At 48.2% G+C, this 23,491-nt stretch overlaps 1 protein-coding gene across 1 annotated transcript; it reads right to left on the bottom strand.

Moving 5' to 3' along the window:
- Window positions 1-3,898: 3,898 nt before the first annotated feature.
- On the bottom strand, window positions 3,899-23,393 carry ST6GALNAC1 (ST6 N-acetylgalactosaminide alpha-2,6-sialyltransferase 1). Its single transcript, XM_008011661.3, has 9 exons — window positions 22,693-23,393; window positions 8,433-9,132; window positions 7,028-7,196; window positions 6,672-6,843; window positions 6,243-6,381; window positions 5,905-6,008; window positions 5,622-5,711; window positions 5,435-5,534; window positions 3,899-5,143 (listed from the first exon to the last, which is right to left on the bottom strand). Exons 1-9 carry the CDS (start codon window positions 22,821-22,823, stop codon window positions 4,946-4,948), a joined length of 1,803 nt encoding a protein of 600 aa, XP_008009852.3. The 5' UTR covers window positions 22,824-23,393; the 3' UTR covers window positions 3,899-4,945.
- Between the last annotated feature and the right edge of the window lie 98 nt (window positions 23,394-23,491).

The raw sequence follows: 23,491 nt of genomic DNA, 5'->3' as shown, positions 1-23,491 counted from the left end.
ATCAGCCATTTCTCTCTAAGGAGTCCTGGTTGCTTATAGTGAAGAATGCTATCTAGGAACCCAAGATTACACGTGCTCACTGTTAACGGAGTTTTGTTGATTCTGGACTCTATTCCTTGACAGATCCATGACAGATCCAGGGAATACATGTATACGTGTGTGCATGTTTATAGGCAGATCCCCATCCATAGATTTCTTCCTTAGATCTAAAACCACAAGTTCATACTGATACCTTCAATTCTAGTCCAACGCCGAGGGTTCATTGTTCATTATTGTCTTGCCTCTTTCCATAATTGTAACTTTTTTTGACAATGAGACACAGGAGTCCCATTTTCCTTAACATATTTTCTTATTTGTAGAATCCTACAATTCATTGAAAGTGGCTTCAGAATGATAAAGCAGTGTGAAAAACAAACCTCCCCACCAACTAGAGTTCAATGTTTGTTATCCTTTTTGTCTTTATTCTGAGGATATATAATTGAAATATTGTTTTGCCCCTTCTGTGGGGTTATGAATTAGGTTTTAATATTGTTGGGTTTTTAAAATTTTTTTTAATTTTAATTTTAATTTTTTATACAGAGTCTTGGTCTGTCACCCAGGCTGGAGTGCCATGGCTCGATCTCGGCTCACTGCAACCTCTGCCCCTCGGGTTCAAGCGATTCTCCTGCCTCAGCCTCCTGAGTAGCTGGGATTACAGGCACGTGCCATCACGCCTGGCTAATTTTGTATTTTTAGTGGAGACAGGGTTTCTTCATGTTGGTCAGGCTGGCCTTGAACTCTCGACCTCAGGTGATCCGCCCGCCTCGGCCTCCCAAAGTGTTGGCATTACCGGCATGAGCCACTGCGCCCGGCCTGATCCAGCTGTTTCTGTACATCACTTCCCTTTTCTGTCTATAAGTACTGCCTACCCAGGTCGCTGGGTAGAGCTCTCAGAACCTTTACTGGTTCAGAGTGCTGCCTGATTCATTGTCTCTTTGCTCAACAAATCTTCTAAATTTAATTTGTTTAAAGGTTTTCTTTTCTTTTCTTTTTTTTCCTTGTTTTTGTTTTTGTTTAATAGAGACGGGGGTCTTGTTATGTTGCCCAGGCTGGTCTTGAAATCCTGGCCTCTAGTGATCCTCCTGCCTCAACCTCCCAAAGTCCTGGGATTACAGGAGTAAGCCACTGCGCCTGGCCTGCATTTCTTACTATGAGTCAAACTGAACATTTTTTTCACATGTCTAAGAATAATTTTTACATCTTTTTTGGGGAGTTGCTGTTCATATTGTTTTTGCCTATTTTTCTATTTGGTTTTCAGTCTATTTTCCTCAAAGTCCTTTACTCTCTCTCTATATATATCCTTTATCCATGATACATGTGGCAAATATTTTCTCCCACTTTTTGTCTTTTGACCTCATGGTGATTTTTTTCATCATGCAACATTTTATTAATGTTCTTTTTTTTTTTTGAGACGGAGTCTCGCTCTGTTACCAGGCTGAAATGCATCTAGGCTCACTGCAACCTCGGCTTCCAGGGTTCAAGCAATTCTCCTGCCTCAGGCTCCTGAGTAGCTGGGACTACAGGTGTGCACCACCATGCCCGGCTAATTTCTGTATTTTTAGTAGAGATAGGGTTTCACCATGTTGGCCAGGATGGTCTCGATCTCTTGACCTCATGATCCGTCCACCTTGGCCTCCCAAAGTGCTGAGATTATAGGCATGAGCCACTGTGCCTGGCCCATTTTATTAATTTTATGTAGTAAAATTTACCAGTCTTGTATTGCCTTTGGATTGTGAGTCCTAATTAGAAATCTTTTTCTTACATTCTGGTCAAAGAGCTACTTACCTATGAATTCTTAGAACTCTTGTCATTTCTTTCTTTCTTTTCTTTTTTTTTTTTTTTGAGACAGTCTTGCTCTGTCACCCAGGCTGGAGTGCAATGTTGCGATCTCTGCTCTCTGCAACCTCCGCCTCCTGGGTTCAAGTGATTTTCCTGCCTCAGCCTCCTGAGTAGCTGGGTTTACAGGCACGTGCCACCAGGCCTGGCTAATTTTTTGTGTTTTTATTAGAGATAGCGTTTCACCATATTGGCCAGGCTGGTCTCGAACTCCTGACCTTGTGATCCGCCTGCCTCGGCCTCCGTCATTTCATTTTTTTACATTTAGATCTCCGAACCATCTGGAATTTAATTGTTGATGGGAGTTACAGACCTAGTTTGATTTCTTTCTAAATGACCACCTGGCTCTCTGAGCACCGTTAATCACAGGGCTTGGGTCTATTTCTGGACCTTCTATTCCATTCCACTGGTCTGTCTGTTCCTGCTTCAGTACCACACTGTTTTAATTATAGAGACTTTATAATATGTCTGAATATTTGGTAGAGGTAGACCTTCATAGCTTTTCTTTCGCAGGTATTCCTAGCTCTTCTTACATTTTTATTCTCCATATGAATATGTGTATCAGTTTAGGCTCTAGAAAAAATGTTTTGGCATTTTATTGGAATCACATTAAGTTTATTAATTAACTTGCCGAGAACTGACATATTTATGATATTGAGTCATCTTTTCCAAGAACATAAGATGATTTGGCTTATTCAGATCTACTTCTGTGTCTTTGAGGAGTGTTTTAATGTTTTCCTCATACAGACATTGTTGCTCTTGTAAATGGGTTTTCTCTACATTATATCCTCTACTTGATTATTATTTATGTTTATGAGTTATTGATTTCCATATGTTAATCTTATATCTGCTAACTTACTATAATATGTAGCCTATTTATCACAGTTTTCCTCTTCTTTTTCTAATTCTTATGCCTCTAATTGACCTATCTTTTCTAATTCTATTGGCTTATACTAGTAGAGTGAGCCAACCCATCAGTGTATTCTACTTTGGACACAGAGTAGACTCAGTGAGGCTCAGTCCTTAAGTTTAGGTAGCCTGAGTTTAAATTTGAGGAGGCCAATATGGGGGTAAGGGGCTCTCTGCCCGTGGCTACTCATTTTCTCTCCTGCTCTGACCTGATGTGGTGTCCACCCTGTCAAAGTCGTTGTGACTAGAGCTTTGTTGGGGAAAAGCATTTATTGCTCTTCAGACCAGATAAACTAGGGTTAGGCTGCAAACGCCCCTGGCCTGGTCTCCCCGGGGTGGTCCGGGGCCCACCCGCCTCTTGCAGGGTGCAGGGCACCGGGAAGGGGGCAACCCGGGCGGATCCGACCTTCAGCTGCCAGCACAAAGCCGCCGCCTCCCCCCGCCCCCCGCCCCCAACCCCCTGCAAACTCCTGGACCCCGTCCGGTCCCAGCCTCTGGCCTGTCGCGCCCGGGCCTGCAGCCCCGGGGATGGTTAGAACCTCGCGTCTTCTCCTCACTCTCCGCTCGCTGCCGGCACCTCTCTCAGCCCCGCACGCAGCTTAGTCCTTCAGGTTGCGGGGCAGAGGCTGACCGCCGCCCGGCCCACGCGCGCAAGCTCCTCCTTTGGAGCGGCCGACGCGAAAGCACCTGCGGCAGCGGCGCCAATGGCCCTTCTTCCCCAAGCGCACCCCCGATCAGCGCCGTGCCAAATCGGCTCTGTCCATCCCAAGGTTCGCGGTGTATAGAAGCCACAGTGGCGGAGTTCTGCACGTGGGTGGCGCTTCCTTCCACCCGTGTGCAGAATCTAAGGAGCCTGGGGTGCCGCGGAGGACAGGGCCCCGCGAACAACAGGGCACCGAGCTGCCGCCACCTGCCGCCCAGAGCTGGCACTGCACCCTTTTCGTGCAAAGCAAATCCCTGTCCCATTGGTCCCCTCTACCATGAAGTCTAAAGGGTAGCTCCTCTGTCTCGCTTCCACTCTCCTACCAAGGGTCCTTTATTCTATTTACTTATGTATTTATTATTATTTTTTTATTATTTTTTTTTGAGACGGAGTCTCTCTCTGTCGCCCAGGCTGGAGTGCAGTGGTGCAATCTCAGCTCACTGCAACCTCCGCCTCCTAGGTTCAAGTGATTCTCCTGTCTCAGCCTCCCGAGTAGCTGGGATTACAGGCGCCCACCACCACGCCCGGCTTACTTTTGTATTTTTAGTAGAGATGGGGTTTCACCATGTTGGCCAGGCTGGTCTCGATCTCCTGGCCTCAAGTGATCTGCCTGCCTCGGCCTCCCAAAGTGCTGGGATTACAGGCCACCGTGCTTGGCCACTTTATTTTATTTAGAATTGTTAGGGTTGTTCCAGGCTCCAGAGTCCAAATCATGCAGATAGAGCTCAAAGGATAAAGTGAACTGAAATGTCTTTGGCTTAGCTCAGTTCTCGTCATGGGGGTTTGAGAAAGAAAGAAGGTTAATGGGGAGAATAGAAGAAAGAAAGGGACCACGTGCAAAACTGGTACCTATCCACTGAGTAACAACTAAGGTGCATCTTCACTGTACAAAATTTATTTGCATTTCCATGGACAACAATCATTTGTATTATTATCAGTTTTCTACAACACGTAGAGCTGTCAAATAGCTTAAAGACAAGGACAGGTATAGACCCTTCTAGAATCAGATAACCCCTAGAAAGGTCTTCTAGACAATCTGTAGTGAATTTAAGTAATACCTTCAAGATTTCACAACTGCAAGCTCGATCTGGAATTCAAACCAGATCTGTACGTTTCTGTAAATCCAGGCTCTTCTCTGTGTATCAAGAAGCTTTTGGGCTGGAAGAGTGTTTTCACCAGGAATTGTGGTATTCACCACTCATCACCCCATTCCGTTAAAAATCCCTGGCCTCAGGAATCTCCACCAGGACTGACAGCAGTGTACTGAAGAACTTCGGAACCTTCCTTAGCCATTTGCCATCTTGAGAGAGTCTTGTCCTTGGTTCAAGTGTTCCCTCGGAACTCCTGAAGGGCTTGGAGCTTGGTCTGAACCCTGGGAAATGATCAAAGAGTCTCAAGAGTCCCACTGTATCCTGTGCCTTCGAGCGGGCAAGGAGACCACGGTAGCCCAGGCCCCGGTCAGTTCTTGGCTTTGGTAGTTGCAGGACCGGGACGCTGGTATAGCCAGATTATCCCTTCATCGTGTAGCCGCTTCCAGACTTCTCTCTCCAGCTTGAAGTCATGATTTATGTAAAAGATCAGCCGCTTCCATGATGTATCATAGTAGTGATCAGAAAAGCGCTCGTGGCCCTCGGTGATGAAGCCATAGGCACTCACCTACATCAAGGTTGGAGGAGGAACAGGGCTTGTAGCTGCTGTCACCCAGGCTTCTTCTCATGGCTAATTCTGTGTTGGGGGGTGGGGGTTCTTTTCCCCGGCTCCATCCCTAGGGGTCTGGGTGCAGGTCCCTGGACACGCACACATAACTGCATGCACCCATACTCATGCCCACCCTCCTTCCCACCAGGGCTGTGCACCCAGCCCATCCGTTGTCCTGTGCTGAGCAGGCCCAGGAATAGCCCCAGAGCTGTTTCTTCAGGTATTTCTGTAGCTGCAGTGGAGCCTTACCTGGTCACAGAGCTGAAGGGCAGTGAGCAGCAGGAGGGCCCCAGTGGTGGGGCGGTATATCCTCCAGTGGGCACCATCCAGGGTCTTAGACCTCAGAAACCTGTGAAATGCCCCAAGCCCCCAACTGTCAGGAGGCTGCAAGGATAACAGGGACCTGGGCTACATGTCATGTGCTTTCTGCTCTAACCTGTTCTTCATGTATCGGAGAAAGTCTGGGTGCAGCAACAGGTACCTGTCCATGTGCAGGGCTTCCCGAAAAGCTTCCTGGGGTCTGTGCCTGTGGTTAGGAAGGGGTCATTCAGACCCAGCTCCCTTACCTGGCCTGGGGTGGGCCAAGTCAGGGTCATGAGCATGACTGGTATCCCATCTCCAGGTGATAGCTAAGGCTGTCCCCACCTGTCCAACCCTTTAGAGCCACTCACGACATGGCTCAGCCTGGGATAAGGGGAGGGCAGGAGGAAAATGGGTACCTGAACCAGAAAAGGTTTTTTGACGTCACCGTCTGATTCATAAGCAGCGCTTCCAGCCACTCATAGTCCCGGGTGCCTTCCAGGAAGTGCAAGTAGCGGACGTCCTGAGGACCAAGGACAGGGAGTGGTCCAAAAGTACTGCCTTCAGGACAACCAGCTGGGGCCCAGCTCTGACTCCAACTGCCCACTTGCTCTCCCCTGGACTGGTCTCACTGTCCTCCCCACTCCTGCCCTTTCATCCAGACTCCATCCGGAGGAAAGCCTCTCCTCTCGCTTCTCCCTTGTGTGCTCCCTCATCCAGAGTCTGGCTGTGGCCAGGCTCCTTCCTCTTTGCTCACCTTCCCGAGAGGCACGTTCTTGAAACCCCGATTGCCCAATATAAGGAGTGACTGGGTCAGGGAGAAGGCAGTAAAGCCGTAGAAGGATGTCCGAGTCCCCACATCCTGTTCGTAGCCTTTAATGAGAGCTCCGCTCAATCTGTGCGGAAAGATACAATCAGATGGAACAAGTGAGCAGAGGAGGGAGATTTGTGTAGGTGGATGTGGAAAGGAAGGAGAAATGGGGGAGGTAGCAGTTACGTGCTGAAATTCTCTGGAGAGCCCAGGAATTCCACCTTCCAGATGCAGCCATGGAACATCCTATGGGTCTCTCAGAAGAGTCCATGTCTGCAGGAGAGGGGCAGGAGAGGGGCAGGAGAGGGGCAGGAGAGGGGCTGGAGAGGGGCAGGAGAGGGGCAGGAGAGAGGAGCTTGGGTGGGGACAGCTTACCGGAACACGTAGTCATGACTGTCTATCTCCTGGCCCATGTGGGAGTTGTTCAGGATGCCCCCGTTGCCCACCACGGCACAGGTGATGCACCGGCGGCTCCCAGCAGGGAGGCTGGCCAGGAGCAGCTGCTGCTGGGGCACTGGAGGGAAGCGTGTCACGACCTTCTGCACCACTGGAACAAGAGTGGGGGTGCTGTATTCAGAGCCCTGGGAGGGACAAGAGTCTGACCCTTCATTCCTCCCAGGTCTGGCCAACCCCAGGGAAGAGGCAGACCAGAAAGCCAGCTGCCCTCTGCCCTCTGCCCTCTGCCCTCTGCCCCGGCCTACTGCACACCCTCCCCTGGGGTGAGGACTCACAGGAGTAGTTGAGCTCCATGAAGCCAAAGGGTGGTGCAAAGTGTTCCAGGCGGTCCCACTCACTCCGGTTGAAGTGTCTGGAGTCCAGGAAGAGAGTAAGGTTGGGCAGAAAGAGTTTCTGGAGCCACAGCGACCTGGAGGCTTTGGTCTTCACAGAGTCAGGGCAAGTCTATATGTAGGAGGACGAAGTCAGGAAGGGAGAGACTCAGAAAGGCCATCGGCCGGGAGCTGCACCACTGCAAGAAGGGCTGGGGCTCACAGTTTGGAAGGCACAGCCTCTGCTACCTCTTCCATCCTGTTCTGAGGGTCTGCTCACCCTCCCCTCCCCATTGTCTGGGCTCATTGTGGTCCTGAGGGTTCTGGAAAATGGGTGTTCTCGGCCCTCCAGGCAAATGCACCTTTGTAAGTGTGAGCGGGGCCGCATCTTGGGAATATGGCTTGTGTCCGGTGTGCTGTCAGGGCCATGCTTGCAGTCATATGTGTATAAACGTGTGCATTTTGTGGGCCTTCTCCCTCCCTCCCTTCCCTTCCCTCCCTCCCTCCCTCCCTCCCTTCCTTCCCTTCCTTCCGTCCCTCCCTCCCCTTCCTCCCTCCCTTCCCTCCCTCCATCCATCCATCCCTCCCTTCCTTCCTTCCTTCCTTCCTTCCTTCCTTCCTTCCTTCCTTCCTTCCTTCCTTCTTTCCTTCTTCCCGGCAGGGTCTCACTCTGTTGCCCAGGCTGGAGTGCAGTGGTACCATCATAGCTCACTTTAACCTCAAGTGACCCTCCTGCCTCAGCCTCCTGAGTAGCTGGGACTGCAGGCGTATACCCAGCAACATACACATTTTGGATACTGCCCCTCTGTGCAAGGACAGGTGAGAAGGACCATGTGGGCAGGTGTGGTTAAGTCAGACTGGGTGTGGTTAAGTCAGACTGTTTCCTTAGGGTTGGGAGAGAGTGAAGGCTGTGGAATTGGCTTTGCAGGGAAGACAAGGCATTCCTGGAGGCCAGAGCTGGGCGTGAGCTTGGGGTATCCTTGTCTGTGAGTCCCTCCCCTGCAGCCCCTGCGAGAGGATGGGGATTCAGGGGCCAAGCCCCAGAGTAGAACACACTCTGTTACCCCAGATGGATGACCTCCAGGACTCAGGAGCTCCAGGGCAGGTCCCATCTCACTCACCCCGCTTATGCCGTTCACACCAGGGGTCCGGGGCCTGCTGCTCCTCCTCCCCCATTGTGGCCATCATTGGAAGGATGGGTGGGGCAGAGTCTTGTAGGGCTGAGCTCTGCCTCATAATGAGCTTGGGGCAGGACAAGACCAAGTCTAGAAGCAGAGCCCAGGAGCTGAGGAGAGGGTGGGCTGGGCTGCCTCTCAGGAGGGGCTTCAGAGCTGGGAGCCAGAGGGAAGGGGTGGTGGCAAAGACTCACCGTCTGAAGGCCTCCTATTTCGAAGCTGTATTTTTCCTCAAAATCCCACCGAGGCTCAGACTTGAAGTTGGCAGCCTTCAGTCTTTGGTTTCCCTGCGTCGTGGGGCTCTGGAAAGGGGCAGGGGGTGGGGTGACCTGAGCTTTCTTCTCCTTGGGTGGGATGACTGCTGTGGTCACTCCTTTCTGTCTTGTCCTTGTTGACACTGCTCCTGTGGGGGCCAGCATAAGCGGCCGACTTTTGGGAATGAGCGTCTTGGCTGTGGTCACCGCTTTGCCCTGGTGCTTCACCGACACCGTCCTGGTGGTCGTCAGCTTCCTGGTCTGGTCCCCATTTCCTTGGGTCGTCTTTGTGTCCTGGCTCTTCCATGACTGCGCCTCTGTCCTGCCAGAGGCCATCCCTGCTTCTTGCCCTCTGGGTGACAGTGTGTTCACTGTGGTTTTCTGTTTTTCTGGGCTCTTCCATGCTGCCGTCTGTGCTGTGTTGGGCGCCTTGTCCTGCTCCTCCGGTGGTGTCTGGTTGGCCTCCTTTCCTGTGTCTCTGGTGGTGTGGGCTTTGGGCTGGGTTTGTATGTTGAGGGTATTGTTCTCTGGCACTGGCTTTGCATACATGGTTGTCCTCCTTGCTCTTGCGGGTGCCTGGGACTTAGGCTTTTCCAGGGACTGTGGAGACCTTTCTTTAATGTTCTCTGTGCGTTGATGCCTAGGGACAGAGATAACCTTTGATGAAGGCTGAAGATTGTGGAAACAGGTCAGAAGCATAAGTAGTTTTTTTTTTTTTTTTTTTGAGACAGAGTCTTGCTCTGTCACCCAGGCTGGAGTGCAGTGGTGCAATCTCAGCTCACTGCAAGCTCTATCTCCTGGGTTCAAGTGATTCTCCTGCCCCGAGTAGCTGAGATTACAGGCGCCCACCACCAGCCTGGCTAATTTTTGTATTTTTAGTAGAGATGGGGGTTTCACCAAGTTGGCCAGGCTGGTCTCAAACTCCTGACCTGCCCAGTGATCCACCTGCCTCAGCCTCCCAAAGTGTTGGGATGACAGGTGTGAGCCACTGCGCCTGGCCAGAAAATAGATTCAGACAAAAGCGGAATAGAATTTGAGATACGTACGCAGGACATACGAGAGAGCATCTCATCCAACAAACGTTTACTAAATGTCTATTCTGTGCAGTGTGCTGTGCAGGCACTGGGAATACAAATTTGAATAAGGCACAGACCTTGGACCTATGTAATACACGATTATTGTTATTCAAGGCAGGAAACAAAGGTCATTGATCACTGGAGAAAGGCAAGACCGGCCAAGGCAATATTGGAAGCAGGTTGATTACCTAGGCGAGCCCTTCCTCCATTAGGGCCTGCCCGCCTGAGCTGCAGCTGACCCTGGCTGGTATTTCCAGCCTTTCTCAGCCTCAGAGCAACACATTTATTCAGGGTTTCCAGCGGGGGCAATCTCTATTCTGACCTTGAAACTGAAGCCTAAATTTCCCAAGGGTGTTAGGAAAGGGCTGACAGCTGACAGTTCTTCCTCCTTACCTCCCAGGGATCCTTCTTCCTTGAAACACCTTTTTTTTTTTTTTTTTTTGAGATGGAGTCTGGCTCTGTCGCCCAAGCTGGAGTGCAGTGACGCGATCTCAGCTCACTGCACCCTCCACCTCTCTGGTTCAAACAATTCCCCAGCCTCAGCCTTCCGAGTAGCTGGGATTACAGGCGCATGCCACCATGCTTGGCCACTTTATTTTTTTGTATTTTTAGTAGAGATGGGGTTTCACCATGTTGGCCAGAATGGTCTTGATCTCTTGATCTCATGATCTGCCCTCCTCGGCCTCCCAAAGTGCTGGGATTTTACAGGTGTGAGCCACCGCCCCCAACCTTTTTTTTTTTTTTTTTCTTTAAGAGACAGGGTCTTTCTCTGTCGCCCAGGTTGGAGTGCAGTAGCGCATCATAGCTTACTGCAGCCTCAAACTCCTGGGCTCAAGTGATCCTCTGGCCTCAGCCTCTCAAGTAGCTGGGACTACAGGCATGCACCATCATGCCCAGCTAATCTGTGTGTATGTGGGGGAGGGGGGCAGGGGCGGTGTGCGTGCGGGCGTGCGCATCTGTGTTTTTAGAGACTGGGTCTCACTGTGTTGCCCAGGCTAGTTTCAAATTCCTCACCTCAAGTGATCCTCTGGCCTCGGCCTCCCAGAGTGTTGGTATTACAGGCGTGAGACACCGCGTCTGGCCTAAACACACACATTTTTAACTGGACTTGCATAGAAAATGCCTCTGCCTTTGTTATAAGAAGTAGCTTGGATGAGAGATATTTCTTTTTTTTTTTTTTTTTTTTTTTTTTTGAGACGGAGTCTCGCTCTGTCGCCCGGGCTAGAGTGCAGTGGCCAGATCTCAGCTCACTGCAAGCTCCGCCTCCGGGTTTACGCCATTCTCCCGCCTCAGCCTCCCGAGTAGCTGGGACCATAGGCGCCCGCCACCTCGCCTGGCTAGTTTTTTGTATTTTTTAGTAGAGACGGAGTTTCACTGTGTTAGCCAGGATGGTCTCGATCAAGATGAGAGATATTTCTGACCAGAAAGGAGAGATGGGCCTCAGGGTTGGACTGAGATATGGAGCATCCCAAAAAGGCTAATGGGCTTCAAACCCTAATTCTTTCTGTATTTTTCATTTTCAACTAAGAAAAAGAAAAGGAAAAATTTATTATAAGAATAGAAGGTGTTTTAAGGAACCCAAGGGCAGGAAGTAGTTGAGCCTCTGGGAGGGCTTGGAACCAGGAATCTCTGTCTAAGGCTTTGTCTCCATCTCACCTCTCCCTCTGAATCAGCTTTCTTCTCTTTCCTTCTGTCTCTGCAGACAGGTCTCCTCTGCTCTCCAGCCCACGGGCTGGGGGAAGATTGCCACCCCATAACACCTGTGCTGGGGACTGTGGACTCTCTTTGCTCCCAATTTTTCACTCTTGCAGGAGAAGACTGTGGCCCCCTTGGGTCCTATCTCCATCCCTTTCCAGGGGTCTTGGTCACATACTATGTGACATTCTGGGGCTCACTCTGTGCATGGGAGGAGGACACTTTCTTTTTTCTTTCTTTTTTTTTTTTTTTGAGACAGAATCTCACTCTGTCGCCCAGGCTGGAGTGCAGTGGCGCGATCTCGGCTCACTGCAAGCTCCGCCTCCCAGGTTCACGCCATTCTCCTGCCTCAGCCTCCCCAGCGGCTGGGATTACAGGCGCCCACCACACGCCCGGCTAATTTTTTGTATTTTTAGTAGAGATGGGGTTTCACCGTGTTAGCCAAGATGGTCTCGATCTCCTGACCTCGTGATCCGCCCGCCTCGGCCTCCCAAAGTGCTGGGATTACAGGCGTGAGCCACTGCGCCCGGCCCAAAGGGAGGAGGACACTTTCAAGAGGAAGAGAGGGTTACTGGTTCATGAACTGGGAAGACACCCCCAAAGTATCCATTCTGAAAGAATGCCACTCAACACAGAGTGAAAAACCTGAGTGAGTGAAGAACACATTCTGGATCAATTCATTCCACATTTGCCTGGTAGAAGGTCTGAGTGCTGTGGGCTGGCGGGTGTGAGGCTCGCCACTCCTCTTGGTCTGACTACTCAGTGTAAGCTCCAAGCTCGCTTGGGCCATTCAGCAAAAATCAAGCTGTTCACTCGGTTTAACAAACAGCTCTTGTTACCCAGCAAAGCCTCTTGGTGGATTCATTTCCCAATCCCCAACCTCAAGAAGCCTATGGAAACTTCCCTTCCAAACTCCGGCAGCACTCTGCAGAGAGGAATTCTGCTGAACGACATTTTCCCTATCTCGAACATTTTCATGGACGTAGCTGCCTGGCTGGCAGGCACCTTAACTTGGCCGTAGCGGGGAGACATGAGGAGGCAAGGGTAGTTTTTGACATCACACATCTCAAGCCACATAGCACGGACAGCTGGCCGTCTGCTTAGTGGCCAAACTGACCCTGAAGAGGTAAGGCACTCCTCCCTGGAACCCTGTCTAGCGGCAGGAATGGCGCAGTGACTCCTGGAAGCCCTCTTCCACCACAAATCCACAATTGATTGATGACTCGTTCAGGTTTTGCAGGAAGTCACAGCAATAACCCAGGTAGTGACAAAATTATGTAATTAAGTTTCATTTAATTCCCTATAATTAAATACACTTATGATTGCTAGGGCTGGGGTGTTGAGAGAGGCATTTCCTTATTCTCATGCATGGTATTTACTAAATGCTCAAATTGTGTCCATATGCTGAGTGCCCTGTATTCAACGTGTTCGGCCCTGTGTGGTCTGACCCTGTGAGCTGGGCTGGGGTGTGGGAAGGCTTTTTTCCATTAATGACTTCTAGTCCGGAGGCACAGGAAAATTAACCATGGATCATACCCAAGCAAAAAGCAACTTACCTGCATAATCGTAATCTACTGGGGAAGTAAAAATATAAAATGTACTTTAATAAATGAATTTATGGGCTGGGTGAGGTGGCTCATACCTGTAGTGCCAGCATTTTGGGAGGCCGAGGTGGGCAGATCACCTGAGGTCAGGAGTTCAAGACCAGCCTGGCCAACATGGTGAAGCCCCGTCTCTACTAAAAATACAAAAAAATTAGTCAGGCATGGCGGCACGCACCTGTAGTCCCAGCTACTTGGGAGGCTGAGGCACACTGGGCAGCAGAGGTTGCAGTGAGTCGAGATTGTGCTATTGCACTCCAGCCTGGGCGACAGAGCAAGACTCTGTCTCAATTAAAAAATAATAATAATGGCCAGGCATGGTGGCTCACGCCTGTAATCCCAGCACTTTGGGAGGCCGAGGTGGGTGGATCACTTGAGGTGGGGAGTTTGAGACCAGCCTGAAGAAACACCGTCTCTACTAAAAATACAAAATTAGCTGGACATTGTGGCACATGCCTGTAATCCCAGCTACTTGGGAGGCTGAGGCCGGAGAATTGCTTGAACCTGGGAGGCGGAGGTTGCAGTGAGCCGAGATCATGCCATTGCATTCCAGCCTGGGCAACAAAAGTGAAACTCCATCTCAAATAGTAATAACAATCAATCGATTTATCATGAATAAGACTTGCACAAATAAACAGGAAAATAATTGTTTGGCAACCTCCTCCCTCTCTGTATATATATTTTTTCTTTTTCTTTTTTTTTTTTTTTTGAGACAGAGTCTCTGTTGCCTAGGCTGGAGGGCAGTGGCGTGTTCACAGCTCATTGCAGCCTCGACCTCCCAGGCTCAAATGAGTCTCCTGCCTTGGCCTCCTGAGTAGCTGAGACTACAGTTGCATGTGCCACCAGGCCCAGCTACCTTCTATATTCTTAAGTGCACATCACCAAAGGGTGTGGGTGTTGAGATAGGCATTTCCTTACCTGGAAATACCTGGAAGTGAAGATGTGGCAAAAGGTTCAAAGTTCATTTATGCCTGCAGCCATGACACACCTATTGGCCAGAGAGCGGTATTTTCCAAGAATATAGTACAAGGGATAACACAGAAATGTTGAAGTTGACTAGGATATTGAAGAGGCTGAAACTGAAATTTGAAAAAAATACCGCAATCAAAGGTCACTGACTAATAAAGCCAGTAGGAGTAGAAGATTATTTTATGGAGGATAAGAAAAGAGCTGAAAAGATTCCTTTGATTCTCTGAATAATTTTGCACCTGGGCTCCCGCCTTCTATGGCACGGAGACCGGAAGTGGCTGCAGGTGAGTTGCGCCTGGTATGTGGCGAATGGCTGGTCACACAGATTCGCCTCTATTCAGGTCCCTAACTCCTGGGGTCTCTCTCAGTCCCCACCATCAACTTTGTCCTCATTTTATCTCAGGCCCCCAGGCTGGGCAAGCTTTCCTCTTCCAGGTTTCATATTTGGTTCCCACAGCTTTGTTGCTGCTTCTCCTTGAAAGGAGGACAAACCATCCCTTCGCTCTGCCCTGTGTCCCTCTCCACTCCCTGCTGCGGAGCCCTCTACCTTCAACTGCTCCTGCCTCCTGTGCCCCATGTTGTTAGCCGGGCCTGGAGTTTCCAGGACCCCCTTGGTATCCACGGAGGCTATTCCAGCCCCCTTTTGGTGTTTGATCAGCGCTCAGGGTCTCCTGTCTCATGTGAAATAGAAACCAGCCATATTCTGCTTTTCTTTTCAAACTCCAAAGTTGGCCACGTGTGAAGACTCACACCTGTAGTCCCAGCACTTTGGGAGGCCAAGGCGGGGAGGCGGATCACCTGAAGTCAGGAGTTCGAGACCAGCCTGGCCAACATGGTGAAACCCCGTCTCTACTAAAAATACAAACATTAGCTGGGCGTGGTGGCGCATACCTGTAAACCTAGCTACTTGGGAGGCTGAGGCAGGAGAATCGCTTGAACTCAGGAGGCAGAGGTTGCAGTGAGCTGAGATTGCACCACTGCACTCCAGCCTGAGTGACACAGCAAGACTCTGTCTCAAAAAAACGAAAACAAAAAACAAACTCCAAAGTTTATTTTCCTTGGAAAATCCTGAAAGTTTTCTAAAAGCAAATGAATGCTTTATTTTTACAACTTTACTTTGACTTTGGATGTGTCTATATGCTGCTTCTGTGACTAAAAGCTATATGATTGCCTCAATTCTCTTTGTATACTGGAAAAAAATGGCAGAAATCCATATTCTCTTGTATTCTGAGTGTTCTTTTTTGAAATCAAAGCCTGTGTGGTGGTTTTCAGCCACCTCAGTCTTAGTGGTGAGATCCTAGTGGGGATGTTATGTTCTGAGACTTGAGAGAAAACAGGAAAAATGAGTCAGTTGCTGCTCATCATACTTCAGTGGCTGGATCCACCTTCCAGTGCTCCCCCTGAACAGATGGGTCCCCAGCATTCTAAGAGATGCCCTTCACCTAGCTGAACTCACTGTGGGCCAGAATGCCAGTCAGCTGGTTTGAAAGTTAGATGTCCTCTGCCTGTAAAATACACAAACAGGTCAGGTGTGGTGGCTCATGCCTGTAATCCCAGCACTTTGGGAGGCTGAAGCAGGCAGATCACTTGAGGTCAGGAATTCGAGACCAGCCTGGCCAACACAGTGAAACCCTGTCTCTACTAAAAATACAAACATAAGCTGGGTGTGGTGGTGCATGCCTGTCATCCCAGCTACTCAGGAGGCTGAGGCAGGAGAATTGCTTGAGCCTGGGAGGTGGAGGTTGCAGTGAGCAGAGATCGCACCACTGCACTCCAGTCTGGGCAGCAAAGAGAGACTCTGTCTCAAAACAACAACAACAACAACAAACTAACTAAATGAGACACCTTATGGAAAGTTCTATGAGAGTTTGAAAACACAATGCAATGTTTATTCTGCAATATTCATTGAGTAGCCATGACATGTCAGGCATGCAGAGGTATCTGCTAGAGATTAAAGATAAAAAAGCAATGGTCACTGGTTTTAAGAGGCTCACAGTCTATAAGAGATACAGACATGAGTATAATCAGCTGCCTTAAAGTGTCATCGGTGTGATGATATTAGTCATATGTATGCGAGGCTGTGGTGACAGCCTAGGGAGGCAGCTCTGCTCGGGGGGATACTTTGGTATGGAGGGGTTACCTAAGCTGAGTCTTTTTCTCCTGAGTCTTCAGAAGGGAACTTTTATGAATTATTTTTATTTTTATAAAAGCAATGTGTGCTTATTACGGAACAAGCAGAAGCTGCTTTCAAACATGAAAGGATAGCAACCTCCTATTATCCCAGTCCTTTCAAAGAATCTCGTTAGTACCTGAGGGCATGAACAGCTGGATCCCTTTTCTACGCCTGTCATGCTTTTGAATATAATTATATAATATTTTGAAATGTTATTTAATTGTTTCCCTCTCCACCCCACTCCCATGCCCCCAGCAGTTAAGATTCGGTTCCACGTTCAAGATGTAGTGAAACAGATCAATCTTGGAGAAGTTATGAGGGAAGGACTTTATTACTTCCTCCTACCATTGTCCTTTCCCTGGGAAGATTTACTCTGCTGGGTGGCGGGAATGAGAGAAGGAAGGATCTGTGGGTTCCAAGGTCAGAGGACCCTGCTTCCTGGCAGTGTTCCAAGGGTCTAACAAGACCCCTGAAAAAAAAATGAATCCTGAGCCTAGGAAGAGAGGACCACAGACAGTGTCAGAAAAGTCTCACACTGAGCCGAGATTGTGCCACTGCACTCCAGACTGGACAACAGAGCGAGACTCCTTTTCAAAAAAAGGAAAAAAAAAGAAAAGTCTCTCACATATAAGCCAGGTGGACCTGAAAGAGCCAAGCAGCAGGAACAATGACTGTTTCAGCAGCGACTCAATAGCTACGAGTCAGCGACCCACTCTCATGCCTTGGCACGGCATCGGCTGTCCTAGAGCCCTTAATACATCCTGCAGAGGAGCAGGAACAACTGAGATTAAGTTTTCCTGAAGCTTGGTGGATGGGAGTTCAGAATCAGCAATCAGGAGGTGATAGAAAATAAAGTTCTTTTCTTTTCTTTTTGGACACAGAGCCTCACTCTGTTGTCCAGGCTAGAGTGCAGTGGCATGATCTCGGCTCACTGGAAGCCGAGGTTCAAGCGATTCTCCTGCCTCAACCCCCTGAGTACCTGGGATTCCATGTACGCACCACCGTGCCCGGCTAATTTTCATATTTTTAGTAGAGATGGAATTTTTGCCATGCTGGCCAGACTGGAGAAAATAAAGTGACAGCAAGAAACTGACAAACAGAACCCATAGGTCTGTTTTTACAGCTCACTCTTAATTACCATCTCCAAAGCTAAAACAAGCATAGATCTTCCAAAACATTTACACTGGATGATGGAAGCCAAGCAGAGACATAGTCTTAGATGACATCTACACATCAGTGAACACATGATGCACGTGGGTGTGTCTAAGATGATATGAGAGATAGCCCGATGGGTTTGAAATCACAGAATTGGCTTTTTCATTTTTATTTTTTTGAGACAGAGTCTTGCTGTGTCACCCAGGCTGCAGTGCAGTGGAGCAATCTTAGCTCACTGCAACCTTTGCCTCCTGAGTTCAAGTGATTCTCCTGTGATAAAAGCGATAATAGCCTCCCAAGTAGCTGGGATTACAGGCAACCGCCACCACACCTGACTAACTTTTGTGTTTTTATTTATTTATTAATTATTACTATTATTTTTTTGAGATAGAGTTTCACTCTTGCTGCCCAGGCTGGAGTACCATGGCACGCTCTTGGCTCACAGCAAGCTCTGCCTCCCGGATTCAGGCAATTCTCCCTGCTTCAGTCTCCCAAGTAGCTGGAATTACAGGCACTGGACCATGCCTGGCTAATTTTTGTATTTTTTAGGAGAGACAGGGTTTCACCATGTTGGTCAGGCTGGTCTCGAACTCCTGACCTCAGGTGATCCCCTCGCCTCGGCCTCCCAAAGTGCTGGGATTACAGGTGTGAGCCACTGTGCCCGACCTCATAGAATTGTCTTGAAGTTCTTCTGCTACACTCCTCCCACCATCCTATTTGTTGCCAAGTCCAGCTGATCTGACTTCTTCTCAGTCCTTTCTTCCTATTCACACTGTCCTTGCTCACGGTCTTATTAATGCTATCCTAAACCATTGCAATGGCCTCTGAACTATCCCCTCTAAAACCACGTTCCCCCGATCATCCATCCTGTAATCTATTGACAGAGTACTCTGCATAAAGCATGAATTTACTCAAGTTAACTCCCTTACTCTAAAGTTTTTGAGAGCCATAAAGTTTAAACGTTTTGGCATGTTTTTTAAGGTGACAAATTCATTCTTTCATCAACAAGCATTTTATAAAGCACTTTCACTGGGTCCAGGCCCTGTTCAAAGCACTGAGGAAACACAGACAATAAGACAATGCCGGCCGGGCTCAGTCACTCATGCCTGTGATCCCACCACTTTGGGAGGCTGAGGCAGGTAGATCGCTTGAGGCCAGGAATTCAGGACCAGCCTGGCCAATATGGCGAAACCCCGTCTCCACTAAAAATACAATAATTAGCCGGGCATGGTGGTGTGCGTCTGTAGTTCCAGGTACTCTGGAGGCTGAGGCAGGATAATCGCTTGAACCTGGGAGGTGAGGTTGCAATAAGCCAAGATCGCACCACTGCACTCCAGCCTGGGCGACAGAGTCAGACTCCATCTTGAAAAATAAATAAATAAAATAAATTACATAATCCATGTAATCTCACAAATTCATGTAATTACATGATAAACACACACACACGCTAGGTGCTCTACCTGGCTCTAAACTCTTTTATTCCACCAAGCCAGCCAGGCCAGAGCTCAGACCTTGGCTGCTGGAGGTGGGGAGTGGAGGTAGGAGACATGGGGGATGAGATGAGGGGGAGATTGGGGGAGTTGGAGAGAGGGGGGCAGTAAAAGAAAACTCCCCCTCTTTTTTCAAGTTGGAACTCCTCCTGTATGGTTACTTAAGTGAGCGCCTGTCTTGGAGGGTGGGGCTGGGGGTCCCTGCCTGCCCTGAGGTTCATTCAGCTTCTGTCTGATGTTGGGGGCCCCTGCGCACTTGGTGGTCTCTGCACATTAGTAAATGTGGTTTCTCTGGGGAGGGGTTCTCCTTTACACTGAGAATCCCCGCAGGAGGGTCCTTTCTAGGATAATGTCTCCCACTGCCCCCTGTGGCATTTAGTGTCCCCAAACACTGATCTGGAGTGAGTGTCCCATTATTGCTCCAGCAGGTAACTGGGCAGGTGAGGACTGTGGTCTCTGCCCTCCCACCAGGAAGCGCTGAACTTCCCTTCCACTGCCTTCTGGGCTGTGAAGACCTGGGAGGGAGGGGCAGGGTGGTTCTGTCTCTTCCCAGGTACATTACATTGTGGACAGTTCCAACAACTTCCTGCCTTCAGAAATCTCTAGACCAGAACCAGATGCCACTCTACTTAACATTTGCCCCTCAACTCCAGGGCATGTGGTATCTGCTGGGAAGGCCAGGCCTGGTCACTATGAGTGACTCTCGGGCAGCCCACTCCCACCCCAAAACGTTGCCCCAGAAGGACTCTAACCCTCTGAGCTTCTCTCCTCCCCTGTCGTCTTATCTAAGCTAGCTTGTCTTGGGTTTTTGTCAGTTGCAATCAAGAGTTCCAACAAATACAAACCTATATTCACATCATACACAAAAGTAAATTTCTTTTTTTTTTTTTTTTTTTTGAGACTGAGTCTGGCTCTGTCGCCCAGGCGGGAGTGCAGTGGCTGGATCTCAGCTCACTGCAAGCTCCGCCTCCCGGGTTTACGCCATTCTCCTGCCTCAGCCTCCTGACTAGCTGGGACCACAGGCGCCCGCCACTTCGCCTGGCTAGTTTTTTGTATTTTTTAGTAGAGATGGGGTTTCACCGTGTTAGCCAGGATGGTCTCGATCTCCTGACCTCGTGATCCGCCCGTCTCGGCCTCCCAAAGTGCTGGGATTACAGGCTTGAGCCACCGCGCCTGGCCACAAAAGTAAATTTCTGATGGATTCCTATTAAGCTTAAAGAACAAAAGTACAGAAATATCAGTAGAAAGTGTAAAAGAAAATGTATATAATGTTAGGGGTGGGAATGACCTTCCTAAAAATTGCACGAAGTCCACTGACCATAAAGGAAAAGAGAGACTTCTGTATGACATACGATATCACAAACAATGAAATACAACTGAACAAATGTCAGGCTGAACAAGATATTTTGAAATAGGAATTAAAAGAAATTAAAGAATGTGTAAGCAAAAACTCAGATGTATGTAAAAAAAAAAAACCCAATTCCTCCTAAGAAAGAAAAAGAGGTGGAGTCCTCTAAAAATTAACTGCCTGTTTTTCAGACTGTGGCTAGTGAGCCTTATCTCTCCTTTTCCAGGCATGGCGAAGACCCTGTTTCTCTAGCTGTGCAGCTGCAAGGTCACTAGGCAAATAAACTCAAGTCGTAAAACATATTTCTTCTTGAAAAGTAAGAAATGATGTAATGTATGTCTCAATTGACTTTGTTTCTCGCTTCTGTAATACGCTTCCCCCTGCACAGATCTCCCCCAGCCCCACAAAATGCTTAAAAGGTAACCTGACTCTTTGTTTGGGGCTCAGTTTTTTTTGGATGTTAATCTGAGCCGGTGCACCTAAATAATAATAATAAATCCTCCTCAACCCCTCGGTCTCTCTGATTCCTAAATTATCCCACTGCATTTCGAAGTATTGTAACATATATGATAAAAAAAGGTTAACATCCCTAATACACAAAAAGCTCCTACAAATATGAAAAAGATAAATAACTTAAAAAAAAAGAAGAAAAGATATGAACAGGTCATTCATGGAAAAATACAAATGACTAATAAAGTTAAGATCCTCAAATTCATCAGTGATCTGAGAAATGCAAATTAAAAAGAGAAACACTTTCACCTATCAGATGATTAAACCTTCAAAACCTTAATGAAAGCCAGTGTGGTCCTGGGAGGTAAAGTGAACTCACACCTGTTGGTGTAGCATTCTGAGAGAATGATTCAATGGTGTCCATTGACATTTCATGTAAACATATCCATTGTCTTGGCAATTCCACTTCAAGAAATCTACCCAGAAATCACTTACGCAAGTGCTCAAAGGTATGTAAGAAACTTGATAGGGGTTGGTTAAGTAAACGGTACCTATCCTGTGGAATGCTAAGCAACTGTTCAAAGAAGAGAGTAGACCTGTATGTCCCGACATGGAAAGATGTCCATGATATAGTGTGACTTACAAGGTCAACCTGTGGGACAATATATAGCATGAGATACATATATATGTATATATACATATATATGAGATATATATATAACTTTTGTGCATATATCTGTAAATCTATATGATACATGCGATATATATATGTGTGTATATATCGATCTCTCTATATACAATATCTATGTATACATATATGTCTCATGCTACATATTGACATAGTATATCAATATATAGCATATATAGTATGTATATCTATATGCTATATGTAGATATCTATATCTCCATCTATCTGTCCATCTATCTGTCCATCTACCTATCTATCTATCTATCTATCTATCTATCTATCTATCTATCTATCTGGCTTGTATAGCATAAAGGTAATGAGCACAGGCTATGGCACCAGAATGCCTGGTTTTGAATCTTGGCCCTGCCACATACTAGCAGGGTGATCTTGGAAGAATCACTTCAGTTCTGTGTGTCTCAGTGTCCTCTTAATAATGAGAATTAGTGAGTTAACGTACATCAAGCATTTAGAATAGGGGCTGGCACATAGTAAATACTATAGCAGTGTTAGCTGCATAATAATAGAATTCCGTGTACCTTCAAGTGTCAAGAGTGCTCACGTTTAAGAGCGGACAGAAGTGGAGGTATAATAGGGAGACTCACTTCCTGCTTCACCTTTCTGTATTTTTTTTTAACTCTACGAGAACCTGCATTACTTTCAACGTTTAAGAACAGTGAAATGAAATTATTGGCTGGGCACAGTGGCTCATGCCTGTCATCCCAGTGCTTTGAGAGGCCGAGGTGAGTAGATCACTTGAGGTCAGGAGTTCAAGACCAGCCTGGCCAACATGGTGAAACCCTGTCTCTACTAAAAATACAAAAACTTAGCCAGGCCTGGTGGTATGCGCCTGTAGTCCCAGCTACTCAGGAAGCTGAGGCTTGAACCTGGGGGGTGGAGGTTGCAGTGAGCCGAGATCACGCCACTGCATTCCAGCCTGGGCAACACAGTGAGACTCTGTCTCAAAAAACAAAAGAGAAGAAAAGAAAAGAAAAGGGCCTCTTACTGCTGGAGATGTGTGTATTTTCTAAGAAAAATGGTCTAGAAGGTTTTTTTGAAAGATTAACTTGGTGTCCACAATTGAAACTGCCTCCCTAAGAGGGAGGCCCTCCATTTTACCCACAAACTAAGGGTGAGTCCGGGTCTGAAACAAGTGGAACACACAGGATGGCTCTTTCACTTCAGGACATAGAGAATGGCATGTAAGAACTAACCCAATGCTGCTGCCATTACTCACAGTCCCAGAGGGGAAAGCAGTCATATCTTCTGTCTGCACTCTGCAGACCTAACCCATCAGTTCTCAAACTCCTGTACGGGTCCCATGGTATCTGGACATGTTCATCCCATGGCGTCTTAGTTCCCCACTGCCACCCCTTCTGTTCCCTGCAAGTTTTCCCATTAGTCTTTCTTCCCAGTGGTTCTTGAGAACATTCCTGACCCCTGACACTCCCGTGTGGACACACAGGTGGCTCAGACTTTCCCTGTCCTCCCTGGGCTATCATTTTTCTGTTTCCTCAAATGAATGAAATAAGAGGAGTGGAAAGGACGAGAATCTTACCTGGAAGGCTTTGTTTGAGGCTCCTTAATAAAGGAGGGCAAGGCGAAGAGAAAGAAGACCAGGAGAGCCAGGAGCAAGGACCACTGGATGCCTTGGCTCAGGTGCCTGCATCTCCACAGGCAGGACCTCATGGTGGTGGGTCGGGTTCTACAGGAAGGTTCTGCATGTCCTGGGGCCTTGATGTAGGCAGCTGGGAGTCTCACCGCTCAAGTTTCCTGGCCGGGAAGTGCACACTCTTTGTCTTAACAATGAGCCACTCCGGCAAGTGCTGAGTTTATCAGTCTCTGCCAGGGAAGGGAGGAACCGCCTTCACTGCTTTATAAAGGCTTATAGGCTGGCGTGGCTTGAAGGAAGGGAAACTCCTTATGTTCAAACACGTTCACCTTCCTTTTCTTTGTCTCTGAAGCCAATATCTGAAAGTCAAGCTTTATGAGAAAAATAACCACATTATATGCGATCTCATCTTGGTCAGGTTACTTAACCCATCTGCCTCCATATAAATGGAAAAAGCAGTTATTTTCCTTGTGGGATTATCACGAAGACACCTTGAGGCCACCATGGACAGTGCTTTGTTTGTGGTAGGCACCCAACACACATGTTCAACACTTTAGCTCAACCTTCCCTGTTTCTCATCTGAAATCATGACCATTACAACAATGACCAGCACGTATGAGGGCTCACTCTGAGCCGGGCACTGGTGAGTCTTCACAGGCACTCATGGAACCCTCACAGCCACTCTAGGGGCTGGGTGCTGTCATCATCTCCATTTCACAGAGGAGGAAACGGTCTCCAAGAACAA

Source organism: Chlorocebus sabaeus, chromosome 16, assembly GCF_047675955.1.
Source record: "Chlorocebus sabaeus isolate Y175 chromosome 16, mChlSab1.0.hap1, whole genome shotgun sequence".
NCBI lineage: Eukaryota > Metazoa > Chordata > Mammalia > Primates > Cercopithecidae > Chlorocebus > Chlorocebus sabaeus.
The sequence above is the reverse complement of the archived record's forward strand: the minus strand, read 5'-3'. Positions and strand labels throughout refer to the sequence as shown.

Coding starts and splice junctions, on each gene's coding strand:
- ST6GALNAC1 (XM_008011661.3), bottom strand. CDS start 22,823: ATGAGGTCCTGCCTGTGGAGATGCAGGCACCTGAGCCAAGGCATCCAG. Junction 7,197..8,432: donor AAATAGGAGGCCTTCAGACG/GTGAGTCTTTGC, acceptor TCCTACATATAG/ACTTGCCCTGACTCTGTGAA. Junction 6,382..6,671: donor AGTCATGACTACGTGTTCCG/GTAAGCTGTCCC, acceptor CTTTCCGCACAG/ATTGAGCGGAGCTCTCATTA.